The sequence below is a fragment of the Aedes albopictus genome, chromosome 2 (genome assembly GCF_035046485.1).
Source record: "Aedes albopictus strain Foshan chromosome 2, AalbF5, whole genome shotgun sequence".
Lineage (NCBI taxonomy): Eukaryota > Metazoa > Arthropoda > Insecta > Diptera > Culicidae > Aedes > Aedes albopictus.
The window spans coordinates 93,373,586-93,396,095 of NC_085137.1; the positions used below are offsets into that span (position 1 = coordinate 93,373,586).

Here is a 22,510-nt window from a genome sequence, read left to right on the forward strand (position 1 = left end):
TTTTTCAGTGTCTATGAAGTTGAAATCGATATCACTCACAATCCTTCACATGAATCAGAGAGGACGCGTAGTATGGTAGCACAGAGGTTTCAAAATAGTGTGAAATGTAAACGGCGGAAGCCCTCCCAGCTCAGCCCTTCCCACCCATGATTTTATTTTATAGGCGGTGCATGTGTATTGTGCAGGCACAGAGCAAGAGTGATTATGTCAAACGATGTCCTTGCATGCCCTGAGGGCCTGAGATGTGAATGTGGAGCAATTTGTGTACTTCAAATTTATACTGGTCGAAGAAAACCATGAAAATGTTCTGCCAAAGTGAACTAAGTACAAAAAGTTTTCTAAAATATAAAAGAGATTCGAACTTGGATCATTTAAGTGATTACGAAGCGCGTTACCTCTAGGTCATTTTAACTAGCTGAAGGTCAGTCGTTACTGTTACGTCCTCGATTTTGGAATTTGTCACCACCAAACACATCTAGTCCGGTTTAGTCTCGCACTCAAAAAGCCATCTTTATTTCACCCGGTTTCCCTATCCCACCGCTTATTCTATATTGTCCTTCCCCCTGTAACTGAACATTCTCTTTATTCCTCGTGACTCAAGTTATTTGACACTCTTAAGATTAATACATCACATTCCTCCTTTTCATACAAATCACTGACAATTATTTATTTTGTAGTCTTCTAGGTAACCTGGTTTCTTGATCATCCTTCGGGGACGCACTGATGACTCTTCTCCCGATTGTTGCTCATGGCCATCAGTTTCCTGAGTGGTGGCTCCTCCTCGGCTGCTCCAGATGTCTTCTGTTGATACTTCTTCTTCGTCCGATGTTTCCTCTTGACTGTCACTTCGACTAGATGTCCGCAGCTTGAGATGCGCCACGTTCCTGTGGATAATTTTGTCTGATACCATGGACTGCAAGGTTACATCAGATCCGCAGCGATGAACAATCTTCCATTCTTCTGGGCTAAACGTAGATGCCAATTTATTATCCTTTATCATCCTTTTGACGAAGACAATATCACCGGCCTTCAGTTCTCTCTGTTTAGCTCTCCGACGACTATCCGTATAATCAGCACTCTTCCGCTTCGATACTTTATCCCGGTCCATTGCTTCTTCGATCAATCGGTTTGGGCCGGTGGATACTGCTGGCAACTTATCGCGTATTAATCTACCAAACAACAGAACCGATGGTGCAACTCCTGTGGACGAGTGTGGCGTTGAGTTATACATGAGGACACTCATTCGCAAATCCCACTTCCACTCCGTCTCCTCCAGATGACTTATTTTCAAGTGTTTCTCGATCATCCCATTAACGCGCTCCACTTCCCCATTGGCTTGAGGCCAGTATGGAGTGGTCTTTCGATGCTCTATTCCAAACTGTTTGCAAAATGTTTTCATCTCTTCTCCCGTGAATTGGGGGCCATTGTCGGTTTTCAGCGTCTCTGGAAAGCCAAACCGACAAAATGTCTCATGGAACGCTTGAACGGTTAACGTAGCGGTGATTTGCTTCATTACGACGACTTCGACAAAACGGCTGAAATAGTCGACAATGACAAGGAGATTGTGCCCCGACGGAAGAGGCCCTACGAAATCAGCTGCTAAATCCGCCCATGCTCTATCTGGCATCCTAGTGTTCTTTATCGGTTCCGGTGGATCGAGGGCAGACACAATTGTGCACGATTTACAGCTCTTCACCACCTTTTCTGCCTGTTTGTCCACAGCAGGCCACCACACTTTCTGCCGCAGCCTTCTTTTCATAGAAACTATGCCTGGATGCGACTCATGCGCTATTCGCAGCGTCTGTTGCTGAAGATCTGCAGGGATAACAATCCGTTCACCTCTCATCAATAGACCTCCCGATCGATACAACTCTGTTTGGAAGGGTTTGAACATCTTAATCTCATCTGGCCAGACGCCATTATCAAGCGCAATCATAACCTTCTGAATCATATCATCCCTGTTTGTATGCTCTTCTATCTCTTGAATCGTCAGTGCTTCAGGAATCGCGGAGGTTGTAACTTTCATGATATACAACTCCGTGTCCTGATCAAAAGGCTTCGGTTGTACGACAGGCAGTCTTGAAAGTGAATCCGCGAGATTGGTGGCTCCTGGTTGATAAACGACTTCGAAAGAGAATGACTGTACTCGCAACACCCATCTTTCGATGCGCGGACAGGGCTTCGATCGGTGAGAGAAAAAGAAGTCCAACGGCTTACAGTCAGTTATCAATTTGAATTTTGTTCCCAGAAGAAACAGTTTAAACCTCTCAACCGCCCAAACCAGCGCCAGCGCCTCCCGTTCTGTCTGGAAATACTTTCTCTCCAAGTCTGTTAGCGCCTTACTAGCAAAAGCGATGATTCTTTTCTCATTACTGCGATTTTCCTGAAGAAGTACCGCTCCAAGACCGGTAGGGCTAGCATCTGCGATGAGCAAGGTGGTGTCCGCTGGGTTGAAAAATCCCAGAAAGCCAGTCGACAGTATTTCTTGTTTGATCGACTCAAAAGCTTTTTGGTGTATCTCTTCCCACTTGAATGGAACTCCTTTTCTCAAAAGGCTCCTAAGAGGATCGGTTTTTGATGCCAAATGAGGTACGAATCTACCCACGTATGTCACTAAACCCAAAAAGCTACGAAGTTCAGAAGCGGACAGCGGAGCACGAAATTGCTGGATTGCTTGTACTCGACTTTCAGTCGGCTTCACCCCGTCTGCTGATAGATCATAACCCAGAAACTGTAGACTAGTAACGTTGTACTGACACTTTTGATGATTGAGCAAAACTCCGTAGGATTCCAATCGGTCCAGAAGAGCATTCAGTCTCCTATCATGTTCCTCACTGGACCTCCCATAAACCATTACGTCATCCAAAAACACAACCACGCCCTCCAAGCCAGCAACAATTGTCTCCATCACCTTCTGGAATAACTCGGGAGCCGAACAGATACCGAACATTAATCTCTTATATCTATAAAAGAAAATGAAACGCATAAGTTCTCTTCGATAGTTTTATTTCAGTAACTCATGAGCATGGCAACACCCAAAAACTATGCTTTACCTGAATAGCCCGTACTTTGTCATGAATGTGGTTATTCCTCGGGATCGCTCGGAAATTTCGATTTGATGATAAGCATCTTTGACATCGACTTTGGAAAAACGAACCGCCCCGTCTATTCCGCCAAGCAACTCGTCGATCACTGGCAGAGGGTGTTTTTCTCGAAGAACAGCACGGTTTGCTCGCCGCATATCCACACAAAGTCGAACCTCACCGGAATCCTTCAATACCGGCACTAGAGGAGAAACCCAGGCCGATGGTTCGGTAACTCTTTCGATTATGTCTTTATCCAGCAGTTCTTGGAGTCGTTTTTCAACCATTTTCTCCATTGCGATCGGTGTTCTACGGTACGGCTGTTGAACTGGTTGGACAGACTCGTCAATTGGGATTTCCAGCAGTACCCCTTTCACCTTAGGGAACGCCTCAGTGCCCCCACTTACTGTCGCAACATCAAAGCCGATTTTCAAGACATGTAGTTCCTCGGCAGTCTTTGCTCCAAGCAGACATTGGCGACCACCGTCTACGACATAGAACTTTGCGTTTACTTCATTAGAACCGGCTGTAATGTTAGCTCTGAATGTACCGACAAGCTTCAGTGGAGTGTCCGACGCGTACGCTCTCAAAACCCGCTCTGGGTGCCCTTGATCTGTGACTATTGCCCCTGCCTCCTTCATTTGAGTCCAAGTTTCCAACGAAATAATGTTGGCATTTGCACCCGAGTCAATAGTCATACGGATAGTAACTCCTCCGACAGCGAAATGAAATTCGTTGCTCCCCATGGCGTAGAACACATAACCATCTTCTTTCTCCATCCGTTTCTCGTGCTCATCCTCTTCCGTTACTGCACGAATGCGCTTTGCCGGTCTACCAAAACCCTCATTTCCGTAGCTGTTATTCCCGGGGTTGCTCCTGAATTCCGATTTGCGTTTGCCAAGTCTAGCGTTTTGGTCCTGATGGAACCTCTCCTGTCCTGATGATGAACCCGGACCTGAAGATCCGAACCGAAAACACGTCTTTGAGAAGTGGCCGTATGCCTGACACTTATTACACTGCACATCTTTTGCCGGGCACCATTTACTGGCCTTTAGATGTCCTAGACGACCACACGCAAAACATGTCATTACTGTTCCTTGATTCATGGCAACCTTCACTGGCAATCTTGGTTTGGATCGGAAAGACCTATCCCGCACCATTTGAATTCTAGCTTCGTCTGAAGCCCCGCCAAAAGATCCGCTCATTTTGCTCATTTGCATCGACTTTGTTTTCGTATCAGCCATGGTAGTTCCCAGAGCAATGATTTCACTCAAAGATCTGTGGTCCTTCTTCAAAATTTCAACTCGTAGTGGTTCAGAATTACATTTCTCGGTAATTTGATCCACGATCATTTCCTCAAAGTGCTCAGGAGTAAACCCACATCGTTTGGCTTGGATCCTCAAGCGCAACGCAAAATCAGATAACCGTTCTTGTGGCTTTTGAGCCATTTGTCTGAACAGATAACGCTCGTATGCAATCATCCGTTTCGGTTCGAAGTGATCATCCAGGGCTTTAATGGCCACGTCGTAATGAGGAGGTTCTGTTACTATCAAAGGAACACGCTTTGCATCTGGCAGATTATCGTACAACTCTTGTAAGTCTGGGCCTCCCAGGTACAAGAGCTTTGCAAGTTTGTCGGACTGATCTTGAACTCCACAAGCAATGAAATAGCATTCCAGTTGTCTTTTCCATTTCTCCCATTCAGATGCCATGCGGTTATCCTCAATGTTCATGTCAAATGGCCGCACTGGCCGAAATGCTTCCATGGTGTTTGAATCACTATCAAAAAATGATATATGATCCAAAAAATATATTACTCCATGTTATATGTTATAGGCTTTCTTTTTTTTCTTCTTCTTGACCAATGAACACTGCATGATTGTAGGTAACATATGAAAACAGTCCCTTTTGCTTTATAATTAAGGCATGATTATAGTTTTGTGAGATATATCCCTCCAGTTTTTTTATTTTTATTTTATTTTTTTTTTATTTATTTATAAGTGTAATTTTACCAAAACATTATTTCCCAATACTCAAGTTCTTTCATTTATAAAACTCACAATTAACTCCCATCCAACAGCTCTATGTTTTATTTCCCCGAAAGAATCTCGGAATTCCAAGCTCAATTCAGCGCGCATCTCCTTAGTATTCTTATGCCTCAAGTTCCAAACCAACAGTTCGGATGTCATAGTTTTACCAAATAATCTATACCAACAGTACAGACAAAATATTTCTTGAGTAGTTGACCCCTCATTCCCTCATAGCATTCAACATTTTTCACTCTGATGGAACCAGCAGTTCACATCTCTTTATCTTCCAAACCAACAGTTTGGAGCTCTTGGTTTCACAGAACTATCTTCTAAACCAACAGTTTAGATTCACCTCCCCCTGAAGAAATCAAGGACACTCGCACATACACATTCCGGTCAAAAATCTTGAACCAACAGTTCAAGTTGCTAACTCTCTGCTCTATCTCTACCTCTCTCAGTTAACCATTACTTACCGCTTCAGAATTCTTTCCATGAGCGACGCCAAGGCTAACAGCGCCTTTCCCATCACCAACACTAATTCATATTCTATGCAACATCATTCAAACTCCACACCACCGCTTTCTTTTCTAGTTCCACTGGTATTTCACGATTGACAGACTTTGTTGTTCGCACCATCACTATGATAAAATTGACAATAACCTCACTTGTATCACCCGGACAACAGGGCGTAGTACCCTCCATTCACTACAATCATGCTTTTAGTGTTGTTGGTCAAGATCCCATAGTAAAATCAGCGGTAAAATGTCGAAAATATCACTCACCTGGCTCACCAAACGCCAAAAAGTTTCTCTCGAGGGTCTGCCTGCCAAACAACTCACAACCGCGATAAATAAATCCCCAACCTCGTTCGCCAAATTGTTACGTCCTCGATTTTGGAATTTGTCACCACCAAACACATCTAGTCCGGTTTAGTCTCGCACTCAAAAAGCCATCTTTATTTCACCCGGTTTCCCTATCCCACCGCTTATTCTATATTGTCCTTCCCCCTGTAACTGAACATTCTCTTTATTCCTCGTGACTCAAGTTATTTGACACTCTTAAGATTAATACATCACAGTTACGTCTGAATAAAGTTTCAAACATTCTTCTCAAGGATGGTTTTCATGAAAACGCCAATTTTCGATCAGCTAAAGTGAACTAAGTGTTTGGGTTTTTTCAAACTTTATTATTCTTATTAGCCTTGTTGTTCAATGACGGCTCCTGGGTTAAATAATCAGTGGGAGGTGTATCGACATAACGCATGTATTCAAAACCAGTTCATTTTTGTATTGTTGAGAATAAATTGATTTTTAAATGCAGTGGATTTGGTTCGGTCTGGCTGAATGTGATTTGGAAAAATGGCGATCAACGCCATCGAAACATAATTGGATCCTCCGACACCCGTATTTTTCTTTACGTGTTAAATTCTCTCACAGATTGTTACTATGAGTCGGTTAGAAGTTAGAAATCTGACGGCGATGAGGAAAACTTGAAATGTTCATCATTTGGACCAAAACTAAAATATTTCGCTGATTCTATGGAATGGTTTACAGTTCACTCTGGTTGGATGCAATTTTATTTTTTGCATGTTCTGCCAAACAGAAATTTTGAATATACTCCACGTAGAGCTGTCAGAATTACTGGATTCTTACCCGGAAGGAAGATCATCTTATTCTTCATCCAATGGGTAAGAAAACTCAATTTTTCAAAAAATGGTCTTTGGTTCGGTTTAGCAGAACCCCGACCATATCAAGTAAAATTACGTTACATTCGTGTAAATTTCCGCTAACAGTCGCGTAATTGGTTGGTGTCTATGATGGTTTACGCGATGGTTGGCGGAAATTTACACGATGGTAATGTAAGTTTACATTATATTTAATGTAAAAGTGCACTAACTCTAGCATTCCCATTACGTGCATGATTTCTCGCTGAATTTTAATTACATTTTTTTTCTGTGTAATGTAAACCAATACGCCCCCAAACCCAGAGGCAATCCCAGTGAAACTAATTAAGATAAACCTATATTCGGCAAGTAACTGAAACGCAACATCCAGACTTCATCCCAATCCAACACAAACGGTACACTTTTGATCTGCAGCTTCCAAATTTATCATGGCAAAACTCTATATCAATGTTATCTCAAATGAAAAATTTACAGCAAAACTTTCGTAATGAAAATTTTCTTTTGCTTCTACCATTCGTGCACGGCAAAAAGTTGCAACCATTTTAGTACTTTTCAAACCAACCATGTTTCTTCTCAGTAAGCCGGCGGTATCGCTCGCACTCGTTCTCATCCTGCATGCGGTATTTCCAACGCAGCAGCAGCAGCAACATCGCGACGATGTTCCTCAAACTTACGTTATAAATAGTTATTTCACGGTGAAAAACTGCACAGAGTAACCGCGCACCCGACCGCATCGTTTGCCCTCTTATTTTCACTCCGTAGCTCAGCGAGCGGGAGTAATAAGCAGTAACGCGATTTGCAGGCAGGCGAAAATAATTTCGCAGAAGCAGCACTTCCATTTACTGCACTTCGGGCTTCTCTGGAAACATCCTTTATCAGAATGCAGCGCCACGTACCGGGCGATGTTTAATTAGTGCGTGCAAATTGCACTTAATTGGTGTGGGTCATTCGCATTCGGAGAGTTGAAGACTGGTGGAGCGCCAATTTGCTTTTGAAACACGAATCGATTTGGGTAATTCTTGCTGAGACCGGCCCACTATTTACACCTTGTCTTCAAAAATGTTTAAGGTGCCGATTTTCTGAAAGCCCTCGCTAAAAAATTAAGAAAAATGCATTTGGTTACTCAAATTGATGGACCCCCGTTAGTTAGAGCCACAACATTTTTTGCAGACCCCTCGATTTTATTCAAATGGAGGCTCATTTAAACCGTTATAACTCAAAAGTTTCTCCAAAAACCACCTCAAAACGAATTGTTGTTGAAAAGAGGAAAGATAGAGCTACTATTTACAATAATAAAAAGTTGGGACGGCCATATTGATTTTGGCCGCCATCCTGGATTTTTATTCCAAAACATTTTTTTTTTTCACCATGAGGGCAACCACCGATTTTCAAATTTTTTGCATCAATTGAAAGCTGAGGCATTCATACATAGCATATCAAAAAATTAGAGTTGTCTTTTTTCCTATCAAAAGTTATCTGCAGTTTTGTAAATTTTGCAGCGTTTTCTCCATACATTTCCATGCGCACCGGCAACGACATGCAACAGCATCCGAGTTTACGCCTGCATGTATACACAAAGGCGCGTGCCGTAAAATTTGGCCCCAAATCGGAGGTTCATTTCCGTTTTTGATAGTTTCTCAATGATGCGGGCATTGTTTTCATAACGTTTATAGTGTTTTGAAAAGCTTAAACCTTCAGCTTTCCATTAGTGGACTCAGAATTTAAATTCGTGTTCGTAATCACTGGAAATATCGTTGCATTTATGTAAACGGCCGGCACCGGGCCCAGTGCGCAAAAGTGGCATGATTTACAAAACGGCAGATAACTTTTGAAAGAAGAAAAAGACGTCTCTATTTTTATTACATGTTATGTAAAAATGTCTCAGCTTTCAATGGATGCAAACAATTTGAAAATCGGTGGTTGCCCTAATGGTGAAAAAAATATTTTGGTATAAAAATCCAAGATGGCGGCCAAAATCAATATGACTTTTAATTATTGTAAATAGTAGCTCTATCTTTCCTCTTTTCAACAACAATTCGTTTTGACGTGGGTTTTGGAGAAACTTTCGAGTTATAACGGTTTAAGTGACCCACCATTTGACCAAAATCGAGGGGTCTGCAAAAATTGTTGTGGCTCAAACTAACGGGGGGTCCATCAATTTGAGTAACCAAATGCATTTTTCTTACTTTTTGGTTGTGCAGTTTTTTGGTAACCTTATGGTTTGATAATTTGTAAGGCTCAGGCACCAGCGTGCATGACATTGTGCATTGTGGACAGCATTGTGGAGCCTCGTAGCCGTGCGGTTAGGGTCACCAAGCTTCTAATCGCACCATGCTATGGGGTGAGGGTTCGATTCCCGCTCCGGATGATGAAACTTTTCATGAGGATAGTTTCTTCTCCGTATCCACTGGTGCATGCTCCGTGTGTCCCTTGTCTAGTGTTAAGTTTCATTCAGTCTGTGCAGCCTCTGGCTGAAGACGGCGTCCGCGTCTTTTTTTTTTATATAACGAGGCTGGATTCATTTACAAAGCTTCATTGCGTTGTCATAATCATCATCACTGTCTTCTTCTTATTCTTCTTCTTGGCGTAACGTCCCTGTTAGGTATTAGGAAAATTGTGTCACCCTAATTGGCACTCATTACCATACACCAGTTGATCTTGTTTCTCCTGTACAGTTTGCTACCTCTATCAGAAGAGTAGATTAATCGCGATCGGCCCAAAAGGCCTATCGTATTCGGCAATATTCGTTTATCCACCTAGACTCTATACTGATCATATACTACATATAAGACAGCCAGAAATCCAGTAGAATTAGTCGAATATAAATTCCCAAACCAATAGCATCTACCGTGTTATTCAATCTAAATAAATCAGTGAGCCAATAAACGCGATCTTTTCGTTCGAACCCAGTTCACCGCGTTAAGTGTTTGTCGCGAATCCGAACAGTCCCCATGGGGACAAATCCTGCTTCTTCACTTGTTCTATGAGCACATTCACACTTATTAACTGAAAGCTTTCTCTGCCAATGATCATTTTTCATGTGTACATCACGTGGCAAGCACAAAGTTACTCTATGTTCAAAGAAGTCAAGGAAATTCCCATTACGAAAAGTTCCTGGATAGACCGGAAATGGAATCAATCGCCCCAACGTGGTCTTACTTATTTCAGACCGGCCATGTTGTATGCTGTCCCAATATAGTCAAGCTGTTGCAATACCAGAAAGAAGCAACTTCAGAGCATGAGCATGAGCATGAGATGACCGTACAATTCACAGTTGCTACTCCGTTACTGACAGTCAACATTGCACAGGGAACCAAATGGATGGGGCCTGGGTGTAGCTTTCCATCCTTAATGTGCAATTTGGAAGATTCAAAACTTTAAATTGTCAGTACCGGCGCCGGCCACGTCCTAACGGTCATCGGGGAAGGTAAGGAATGTTGGTGTGACATCCGTTGCTACTAGAGACCGTGTGTACCTCCGCATCCCCACGGTTGTCACAGGTGTAGGGATTGAGTGGGATACTGAGAAAGCGAGGCATATAGGCATATAGGGCATATAGCATTAGCAGTGGTGATACGTCACGACAACAGGAAGGAAGTTTGTTAGTGGGAAGGGAAGGGATAGAAAGTTACATAGATCTGGATTCACATTGGTAAGTGATGTGAGCTATGCAACCCTTGATATGATTTAGTCTTCCGCCAGCCGGCTGTCGGAAGAATACAATAGTTTTATTGTATGTTTGTGTATTAAATTTAATTATATACCGGGTATGAATAATTTTTAACCTTCTTCGTGCATTAGCTTGCGCTTGTGCTGACCTAGTGCACGTTTAGGGGTCATAATGACCCTAATGCACGAAGAGGGTTAAACCACGGTTATGTCGGATCAACTCGTAATAACGCACGTTTTAAGCTTATCGTTTCTCAGTCAGAAAATAAACTGTATGCAATTCCGTTTAGTGTTACTGCCAATGCTGAAAAACCGAAACCCGCGCCGTAGCTTTACGAGAAAACTGGACAACTAAACAACTAGAATCGTTGCTTTTGAATTTCATCTATGTTCTTGTATTTTTTTTGCGTTCCCGTGTTAATAAGATTGCGGATAATAAAACCGTTGTACATATTTATTATCAGAGAATGTTCGCAACGCGTAATATAAGTTGAAGGTGTGATGAACAAAAATACATTATCGTAAATGTTCGAAAAAGAAATCGAAATTATGGAACTCGGCACGAATAAATCGACGCAGAAAACGTGGTCTACTTGTCACTGTATCGTACGGTAATCTTGACCTTTCTAAAGAAAGAGATACTTCACCGTTTTGATCGCTGATTGCCTGCTTGTAAATCTGAAATAGAAAAAAGTATTAAATTGTGATACGTTCTCCACTGTTATATTTTTGTAAATTGTTTTTTATATTTAGGTTAAATTTACCTCCATCCCTCTGAAACAAACGGTATATGTATTGACAGTAAAAAATAATAGAATAAAAAATAAATAGAATAAATAAATAAATAGTGTAAAAAAGTACACCAAATCTTGATTCTGGAATGTTCCTGCATTTAAATAAACCAGGCTGGAAAATAGCAAGATCAAAACTTGAAATGGTAGATCTTACACTGTAACGCACCATTCCAATGTGATCTACCCACGTTACGGGTTTGTTGCAATACCAGAAAGAAGCAACTTCAGAGGATCCAAAATAAAATTTTGAAAATGATTCTGAATTTGCCTCCCTGGTATAACACTAATGAGTTGCATCAAATTTCTTATATTGAAACATTGGAACAGATGTCAAATAAAATTATTGAAAACTTTCGACAAAAATCGTTGCAGTCTTCTATTGCTACGATTAGTTCTTTGTATAATTAGTTTATGTTAGGTGAGGGTTAGGATAAGGTAAAAAAATGTATTTCTGACACGCAGGTGAAAAAAATCTTAACTGCTACAGCAAATTAAATGTAATATGTTATTAATTAATATTGATAAAAGCTTATTTTTTTTTACCAAATTAGGGTGATAGTGTGTTATAATAGACAGAACACCTAGATTAAGTTGAATAATGTAAAATTAATTGAGAAACTAATAAAAATTATTTGAAAAAAAAATACTTACTTTCAGTCCTAGGCACCCACGGTGGTGTAGAGGGCCGAATTGAAAGAATTCCATGTTGGGCGATTGCCAGCTACCTGTTGGGCTGCATAACGGTGAGTCGATAAGAAGAGCGTCCAATATAGCTCTGGTCCTCACAAGTTCCTACCTCATACTTCCACGGCTCAAGCGATGACAAAGACCACCAGCTAAGAGTTGTGCTCTTAGATGGTAGTGCAGCCTCGGCACTGTTGTCCTTCTGACTTCAGCTAGATTGAGGAGGTACGACCAAGGATGGGATCATTCATTTGCAATCATTTACATTCACTTGCTGTTTACTCGCTTCAGAAACATCGCAGCAAAAGTCAATGTATGGAACACTTTTTCATTTTTGTTTTACCTGCAACTTTGTAGAATAATATATTAGCGTAGAATCAATAGTTAAGTCAACAGAAGGCAGCAAACGCAACTCACCACGGCGTGAATGAAATTTACATTCACCGCGTGGAGAGTTGCCTTCACAACTCGCTCACGACTTTAGTATGCGTGTGCGACCCCAATGTTATTCGGAAAACTTTCAGATAAAACTACAAGATTAAATTCATCCATATATTGTTTTTCGATAGCTTGCGTCTGAACTGAGATAATAGCAAATGAATGGTCCCATCCCTGGGTACGACTCGAGCGTATGTTCATCAAGGAGGTGCGGCTCAACAGCGTCTGTTCTGGTATCCAGTGGCTGAGTAAGGAACGCTGCACCACGCCCAGCTGGATCCAGGGTGGTAGCCCGATCAGCGTTGTCGTCCCAGTATTGGTTGGGACGTTAAACAGAACTAGCACGATGGCCCTCCGGCGAGACAGGAGTGTTGACGTAGGCCCAATAAGCCACTCGTAAAAACTTCCATTGCGAATCACATAGGAGAAAATACGACTCGATACAATCGGCAAAGACCCACGCGACGAAATAAGGACTACGATTGGAAACTTGGAACATGGAGTTGCAAGTCACTAGGTTTCGCAGGATGTGACAGGATAATCTACGACGAACTACATCCCCGCAACTTCGACATCGTGGCGTTGCAGGAACTTTGTTGGACTGGACAGAAAATGTGGAAAAGCGGGCATCGAGTGGATACCTTCTACCAAAGCTGTGGCACCATCAATGAACTGGGAACAGGATTTGTAGTGTTGGGCAAGATGCGACAACGTGTGATCGGGTGGCAGCCGATCAACGCAAGGATGTGCATGTTAAGAGTTAAGGGCCGTTTCTTCAACTACAGCATTATCAACGTCCACTGCTCACACGAAGGGAGACCTGATGACGAGAATAAGAAGCATTCTACGCGCAGTTAGAGCAAACATACGATGAATGCTCGCCGCGTGACGTGAAAATGGTTGTCGTCGATATGAACGCGCAAGTAGGAAGGGAGGAAATGTACAGACCGGTAATTGGGCGAAACAGCCTGCACGCCGTATCGAATGATAACGGCCAGCGATGCGTAAACTTTGCAGCCTGCTGTGGTATGGTAGTCCCAAGCACCTTCTTCCACCGCAAAGATATCCACAAAGCCACCTGGAGATCACCCGACCATCAAACAGAAAACTAAATCGACCACGTTCTAATCGACGGTAAATTCTTCTCGGATATAACCAATGTGCGCACATACCGCGTTGCGAAAACTTTCAACACTTATCACCATGCGTCGAAGTCGAACGCCGCGGCTCAACATCGAGCAGCTGCGTAACGAAGAAGTGGCTCAAGACTACGCGCAGCAGTTAGCAGTGGCCCTACCAACGGAAGAGCAGCTTGGCGCAGCTACACTCGAAGATGGCTGGAGAGACATCCGATCCGCCATAGGTAGTACCTCGGCTACAGCACTAGGCTTCGCGACTCCGAATCACAGAAACGACTGGTGCGACGGCGAATGTGAACGGTTGAAAAACGAGAAGAATGCAGCATGAGCGAGAATGCTGCAACACCGTACGAGAGCGAATGAGGCACGTTACAGACAGGCGCGGAACAGGCAGAACTCAGTCTTCCGGATGAAGAAGCGCCAGCAGGAAGAACGAGATCGTGAAGCGATAGAAAAGCTGTACCACGCTAAGGACACACGAAAGTTCTACGAGAAGCTGAACCGCTCGCGCAGAGGCTTTGTGCCACAAGCCGACATGTGCCGAGATAATCACGGGAATATTCCCACGAGCGAGCGTGAGGTGATCGAGAGGTGGTGGCAGTATTACGATGAGTACCTCAATGGCGACGTTGCTAGTACCGAAGGTAGCGTGGTAACAGATCTAGGAGTTATGTGCACAGGACGAAAGACTTCCGCCCCTGACCTCCAAGAGATTGAGGAGGAGGATAGCCGGTTGAAAAACAACAAAGCCGCTGGAGCAGATCAACTACCAAGCGAGCTTCTAAAATATGGTGGAGAAGCACTGGTGAGAGCACTACACTGGGTCATTACCAATATTTGGGAGGAGGAAGTATTCACTAGTCGACAAAATTGAAACTTTTTTCACGCACTTTGACCATTTTTTCCATTTCTAATGGAATTTGGCCCGCTGAATCCGATTCTGACTTCAGAATTCATGTAACACGTACAGTTTTTGAGAAAAATAGGGTTTTATTCACAAATTTTCATATTTTCAAAGAAAATTTAATATTGTCTTTAAAATTTTAAATTTTTCATCTGCTCATTATAACCAATATTCATATTCAATAGATTTTGATCCACTGAGTCTGAATCTGAACTAATAATTTTAGTAATGCGTTAATTTTTTGAGAAAAAATAGGTTTTATTGGCAAATTCCATATTTTCATAGAAAATAGACTATTGTATTTATATTTTTTTTTATCTACCCATCTTTACCAATATTTATATTCAATAGATTTTCATATTCTGATTTGCAATCTGACCTAAGAACTTCTGTAACACGTAAAATTTTTGAGAAAATAGGGTTTTAAACACAAATTTCATATTTTCATTGAAAATAAACTACTGTCTTTACAATTTTAATTTTTTTTATTTGCTCATCTCAACCAATATTTGTATTTAATAGATTTTCATATACTGATTCGGAATCTGACCTATGAATTTCTGTAACACGTATTTTTTTTAGAAATATAGGGTTTTATTCAGAAATATCAGTTTTTCACATAAAATAAAATATTGTTTTTATATTTTTCAATTTTCCATCTGCTCATCATAACCAATATTTATATTCAATAGATTTTGATCCATTGAGTCAGAATCTGACCTAATAATTTTAGCAACACGTATTTTTTTTTTTGAGAACTATTGGGTTTTATTCACAAATTCCATATTTTCATAGAAAATAGACTATTGTATTTATAATTTTATTATTTTATTTGCCCATGTTTTCTAATATTTATATTAAATAAATTTTCATAATATAATTTGCAATCTGACCTAAAACTTTCTGTAACACGTAAAATTTTTGAGAAAAATAGAATTTTAAATACAAAATTTCATATTTTCATAGAAAATAAACTACTGTCTTTATATTTTTATTTTTTTCATAGAAAATAAACTACCCAAGAAACAGAGATAGCTGAATAACAGTTTCTTCAGCTAAAGTTTGCTTAAGAATTGTTTATTAAACTCTTATACGACTAAAATGTTTGTTGGGTACTGTCTTTATAATTTTATTTTTTACTATCTGCTCATCTCAACCAATATTTGTTTTAATAGGTTTTTATATACTGATTCGGAATCTGACCTAAGAATTTCTGTAACACGTACAATTTTTGAGAATAATAGGGTTTTAAAAATGGAATTTTAAATACAAAATTTCATATTTTCATAGAAAATAAACTACTGTCTTTATAATTTTATTTTTTTTTCATAGAAAATAAACTGTTGTCTTCATAATTTTCATATTTTTATCTGCGCATCTTAACCAATATTTGTATATACTAGAATTTCATATACTGACCTAAGAAGTTCTGTAACACGTACAGCTTTTAAGAAAAAACACAAAATTTCATATTTTTAGAGAAAAGAAAATACAGTCTTTAAATTTTATCTCCTCATCTTAACCAATATTTAAAAGATTTATCCAATGATTCGGAAACTGACCTAAGAATTTCTGTAACCCGTGAATTTTTTGAGAAAAAATAAAACCCCATTGTAGCGCAAGTTAATTAGGTTGTTACCCAGAAATGTAAGTAGATCATTTTTTTTTGTATATGCTATTGAATTAGTCGAAATATATTTGCAACTTTGAAGCTGCCCAGTTTGGCAACTACCCAGACTGTGTTTTCCTTTTACTTACGCCAACAATTATTTTTCTTAAAAATTGTACGTGTTACAGAAATTCTTGGGTCAGATTTCGAATCAGTATATGTAAATCCATTGAACATAAATATTTGTTAAGATGAGCAGATAAAAAAAAATTATAAAGACAATAGTTTTTCCATGAAAATATGAAATTTTGTGAATAAAATATTTTTCTCATAAATTTTACGTGTTACAGAAATTCATAGGTGAGAATACCAATAAGTGAAATAGAATCTTTTAAATATAAAATATGAATTAAGATGAGTAGATAAAAACTTTAAAATTATAAAGACAATATTTTATTTTCTTTGAAAATATAAAATTTTGTGAATAAAACCCCGTTTTTCTCAAAAACTGCACGTGTTACAGAGATTTTTAGGTTAGTTACCAAATCGGTGGATGAAAATCTAATAAATATAAATATTGGCTAAAATGAGATAAAAAATTGAAATTAAAAAGACAGTAGTATATTTTCTTTAAAAATATGAAATTTTGTAAATAAAACCCCATTTTTCTCAAAAAAAAAAATACGTTTTACAAAAAAATCTTAGGTCAGATTCTGAATCAGTGAATCAAAATCTATTGAATTAAATACTGGTTATCATGAGCAGATAAAAAAGTTATAAATATTAAGACAACATTTTGTTTTCTATAAAAATATGAAATTTTGTGAATAAAACCCTATTTTTCTCAAAAACTGTACGTGTTACAGCAATTCCGAAGTCAGATTCGGAATCAGCGGGCCAAAATCCTTCGGAAATGGATCAAGTGGTCAAAGTGCGTGATCTTCTGTCGACCAGTGACCGGAGGAATGGATGGAAGGTATCGTGTGTCCCATCTACAAAAAGGGCGACATGTTGGATCACACTACTGAGCGCTGCCTACAAGATACTCTCTCAAATTTTATGCCGCCATCTATTACCGATTGCAAAGGAGTTCGTGGGGCAATATCAGGCTGGATTTATGGGTGAACGCGCTACAACGGACCAGATGTTCGCCATCCGCCAGGTGTTGCAGAAGTGCCGCGAATTCAACTTGCCCACACATCACTTGTTCATCGATTTCAAATCGGCGTATGATACAATCGATCGAGAACAGCTATGGCAGATTATGCACGAATACGGATTCCCGGATAAACTGATACGGTTGATCAAGGCGACGATGGATCGAGTGATGTGCGTAGTTCGAGTATCAGGGACAATCTCGAGTCCCTTCGAATCTCACAGAGGATTACGACAAGGTGATGGTCTTTCGTGCTTGCTGTTCAACATTGCGTTAGAATAAGGTAAGGGTGTAATAAGGAGAGCGGGGATAAATACGAGTGGGACGATTTCCACGAAGTCCGTTCAGCTGCTTGGTTTCGCTTATGATACATCCGACTAAAGAGTGAAGCCAGGCGAATCGGATTAGTCATTGATGTGTCGAAGACAAAGTACGTGATGGCAAAGGGCGCCAGCGAGGAATTTCCGCGCCCGCCACCCCGAATTTATATCGACGTTGATGAAATCGAGGCGGTTGAAGAATTCGTGTACTTGGGCTCATTGGTGACCGCCGACAACGACACCAGCAGAGAAATTCAGAGGCACATTGTGGCAGGAAATCGTACTTACTTTGGACTCCGCAGAACTCTACGATCGATTGAAGTTCGCCGTAACACGAAGTTGACTATCTACAAAACGCTGATTAGACCGGTCGTCCTCTATGGGCACGAAATATGGACCCTACGTGCAGAGGACCAACGCGCCCTTGGAGTTTTCGAACGGAAGGTGTTGCGTACCATCTACGGCGGAGTGCAGATGGAAGACGGGACTTGGAGAAGGTGAATGAACCACGAGCTGCATCAGCTGCTAAGAGAACCAACCATCGTCCATATCGCGAAAATCGGGAGGCTACGGTGGGCGGGTCACGTCATCAGGATGTCGGATATCAACCCGACTAAAATGGTTCTCGAGAGTCATCCGACCGGTACAAGACGACGTGGTGTGCAGCGAGCTAGGTGGGTCGTCGACCAAGTAGAGGACGATCTGCCGACCCTACGCAGAATGCGGAACTGGAGACAAACAGCCATGGACCGGGGGGAATGGAGACGGCTATTATGTACAGCAGAGGCCACCCTGGCCTTAGCCTGATCGGTAAGGTAAGTAAGCGATTGCCAGCCATCGCCTTGACCTGTGGCCTGGTCAAATTTCTGTCGACTTGCTCGATTTCGTTATTGAGGCTGCGCCGCCTCTGGGTCTGCCTCTGGTGCGATGTTCTGCTAGATTCCAATCTAACGCTTGCTTGCAGATTTCGTTTCCGCCCCCTGCGTAGAGTGTGGCCGACCAACCTCCACTTTCGCTCCCGAATTTCTGTCACTATCGGCTTTTGATGACATCGACGATGGATCTCCACGTTGGAGATCCAATTGTGAGGCCACCATGCACGAATTGTATACCGCAGGCATCTATTCATGAAGACCTGTAGCCGTAGAGTGTTCTCCACTGATACACACCAGGTTTCACTGGCGTATAGCAGCACAGATTTCACGGTCGAGTTGATAATTCGTATTTTGGTGCGTCGAGTAATCTGGTTGTTTGTCCAGAAATTTCTTAAACTCGTAAAAGCCGCCCTCGCCTTCTTGATCCATTTGGCTACTAAGGTATTGGAAGCTTTCAACATTCTCCACTACCGTACAACTGGAAGGGTTGACCGTGTTTACATCCGACGATTTGGCCTTATTGACGTTGATGGTAAGACCTACCACTGAGGAGCGATTGGCAAGATCATCGAGGTTGCTCTGCATATCAGAGCGCTGTTGAGCTATGAGAGCAACGTCATCAGCCAGTTCGAAGTCATTTAGGTGCTCCATGGTGATGGGCTGCCGCAGCAATACACGATTTGGTTCGCGCACCTACCAGGATCTTGTCGATTATGAAGAGGAATAGTATCGGGGAAGGTATTCATCCTTGCTGCACTCCAGCAACAACCCGGATGGAATCGGACAAAATACCATTGTGCAGTACTCTGCAGGAAAATTCCCTGTACTGTGCTTCAATGGCCGATGATTTTCTCAAGGAGGCCCTTGCACCTGAGAGCTTACCACATGTGTCCGTGATTTAGACGGTCGAAAGCTTTTTCGTAATCAATGAACACCAGGTAGAGAGACTCTTGATGTGCTTCAGAATGATATGGAGCGTGACAATATGGTCCACACAGGATCGTCCGGCACGGAATCCTACTTGCTGCCGTCAGAGAGTTGCGTCAGTCTTCTCCTGTATCCGGTTTAGGATCACTTTGCAGAGGACTTTGAGAACGATACACAGTTACATGATACCTCGCCAAATCTCACATACAGTCAGGTCACCCTTTTTGGGCACCTTTACTAAGACGCTTTGCATCCAGTCGGCCGGAAATGTCGTGGTTTTCCATATGTTGCAAAATAATTGATGCAGTAGTTGTGTGGATACTACGGGGTCAGCTTTGAGCATCTCAGCTGATATGTGATCGACCCCTGGGGCCCTGTTCGATTTCATGCTACGGATGGCTGTTTCTATCTCCTGCACTGATGGAGCTTCGGTGTTGACACGGGTAATGCGTTGAACTCTTGGCGGATCGTGCTGAGATGTTGGTGGCGTGGCTGACACTTGAAAAAGGTTTCTAAAATGCTCGAACCAGCGTTCCAACTGGTCAACCGGGTCGGTCAGTAACTGTCCAGACGTGACTTTCACGGGCATCGTAGCATTCATCTTGGTGTCACTAAGGCGACCTGAGACCTGAGACATCGAAGAGGAGACGGATTTCACCGGTGTTTGCGGCTTTCTCGCCTACGTCGACTAGGGAGTCCGCCCTCTTTTTTTTTGCCCCGTCTACATGAGCGTTTCATTTCCTTCTCGAGAGCCGAATAGCGCTGACGGGCTACGGCTTTGGCTCCTCGTGTTTTCGCTCGCTCTATCGCGGCTTTGGCGTTCCTTCGCTCCTCTATCTTCCTCCAGGTATCATCTGTGATCCACTGCTTTCTTCGGGTACATAGCTCACCCAAATTATTCTCGCCGGTGGCGATGAAGGCGTTCTTGATGGCGCTTCATTGATCTTCTACGCAAAAAATGTGAGTATGTAAATACAGAAGAACAATAAACTCTGAAGATATTTTTGAACGCCACTCGTTGTATTAAAGAAATACGTTCCATTCTTCTGCTAGCTGCATCAAAACTTCCCTACAAGGGAAAACCCCGCCATTCTAGAATCTACAAAACCCCCCGTTGTGAAGGAAGTCTCAGTCGGGTCTGAGTTGGAAATGGCATGTTTTTGTTCTTTTCATTTCCCTCTCTTCCTGCCGCACTCCTGTAGTCATTGCATTCGTGCAGGATGCCTAAGTTGTTATTATTTTCATTACATCGGTGACGCTTTCGCACAAAAGGATGTCACTTTTTTCCGTCTTCATCGTAGAGAGATAGAAAGAAAGAGGATGTTCCTCTGCCGCCAGACTGCAGAGCCAGAAGTGAGAACCTGAAGAGCACAGAAATGGCTTATACCGGTGGGTAACGACGCTGATTCCGCTTCAAGAAGATGAGCAGAAAGTAGAAAAACATCTCATAATGGGTTATACCTACGTCTACCTAACTCGGCAGATGTGAACTTTTGGTTTCGGTTGACGTTCCTGGTTCTTGGCTACAAAAGAGAAGGTTGATGTTCGCTGACGGTGTTTTTGCCTTTTCACGTGGTGGCGTTTCCCAGAATTATAATTATCTACTCCTTCAAGTGTTCATTTTGCACCCAGAAAAATAATCTAGTATTTAATGGGATATGCAAATCCCATTTGAAATTAACACCATAGTTTTTAATGAAACTAACTGATTTTCAACATTTCCTTATAATTTCACCGATATACTGAGGACTTCCTTATATATGAAACATTTTTAAAGTGTCAGAACATTTTCGAAGTAATACATAGAATTGAGTATTTTCATTCATCGTGGAAAAGGTATTATCATACTTCAAAACGTTTTACCACCGTAGATGTGCAACGGACTATATGTAACTATGCCTAAAGCTTCTAGTTGCTAGCTACTAAGGTATGCACACAGCAAAATCTAGCCACCGCATTTTGGATAGAAATTTCTCTATTTTCAACGAATCGTGGCAATCTCTGGCGCAAATGAAAGCTTATTGTGTAAGGAATCGAAAAATATTTACTTCGGGATATATTTTGACATTGTGTTTAAAATAGAGTCAAGGGAACAAGAAGTCCATATAGAGGGCCCATATAGCCGAGGCGGTAAACGCACGGGTATTCAGCATGACCATGCTGAGGGTGACGGGTTCGATTCCCGGTCGGTCCAGGATCTTTTCGTAAAGGAAATTTCCTTGACTTCCTTGGGCATAGAGTATCTTCGTGCCTGCCACACGATATACACATGCAAAATGGTCATTGGCAGAGGAAGCTCTCAGTTAATAACTGTGGAAGTGCTCATAGAACACTAAGCTGAGAAGCAGGCTTTGTCCCAGTGAGGACGTTACGCCAAGAAGAGAGAGAGAGAGAGGAACAAGAAGTCCTCGAAAAGTTTTTGCACAAACGTGCTGAAAATCTGACAATGTACATTAAAGCGACCGTCCCCGCAGACCTAAGTTAGCTATCAAGTATTCGGTTCTATACATCATTACAACCTGGAAAGGTTGCAGATCAACATAAGAGCAAGAAAAAATCGAAGTTTGGCATGAAATACATAGTTTGGTCAACAATATGAATTTGTGGTTTGAAAAACCGAACTTTTAGAAATACATGTACAGCAAATCATCTTTTCACTACGGGAAATGTCGGGAAAAATGCCTGGCACCCCTTATTCAAAAGCTTAGATATTATGTATTGATTTGAATTGATTTTTGTCCCCTGTTTTTGGCGGAGAATGCTTGCGTTTGTATGCAGAAAACTATGTAGAAATTGTACTGCATTTTTTCAAAAAACGTAAAATCTCATACACTTCAAAACTCAACCTAATTTAACAATATTGAGTAACCGTGAATTGGAACCTTCAAAAAATGTCAAGAACGACAGCTTTCATCGAAAAATAAGATTGATTTTGACACAAAGGTGGTAAAAATTTCTTGGCATGCGGTCGAAGGTACTGTGCAAAACTTTACGGAAGGTTTCAAGCTCAAAACTCGAGATGACGGATATAACAAGTCAAATCAGCAATGTCTTGATGTTGATTTAAAGTAAATTAATAGCTTTTTAAAGTAAATAATTAGCTTTTTTACGATGAATTGCTTTTGGTTTGGGAACAAGTTGGAATGAATTACTACTGCTTGATTTTCTTTGGCCAGATTTTGCTGTGCGCATACCTTA

General features: G+C 41.4%; 1 protein-coding gene across 1 annotated transcript; it reads right to left on the reverse strand.

Annotated features, from left to right (window-relative positions):
• Positions 1–545: 545 nt before the first annotated feature.
• On the reverse strand, positions 546–6,189 carry LOC134287668 (uncharacterized protein K02A2.6-like). The gene is made up of 2 exons (XM_062850070.1): positions 3,054–6,189; positions 546–2,963 (listed from the first exon to the last, which is right to left on the reverse strand). The coding sequence occupies exons 1-2, from the start codon at positions 4,847–4,849 to the stop codon at positions 653–655; spliced, it is 4,107 nt and encodes a 1,368-aa protein (XP_062706054.1). The 5' UTR covers positions 4,850–6,189; the 3' UTR covers positions 546–652.
• Between the last annotated feature and the right edge of the window lie 16,321 nt (positions 6,190–22,510).

Bases quoted from the DNA above. Each gene is read 5' to 3' on its own strand.
- LOC134287668 (XM_062850070.1), bottom strand. From the start codon at position 4,849: ATGGAAGCATTTCGGCCAGTGCGGCCATTTGACATGAACATTGAGGAT. The intron at 2,964-3,053 runs GTAAAGCATAGT...TTTCTTTTATAG, and splicing joins ACAAAGTACGGGCTATTCAG to ATATAAGAGATTAATGTTCG.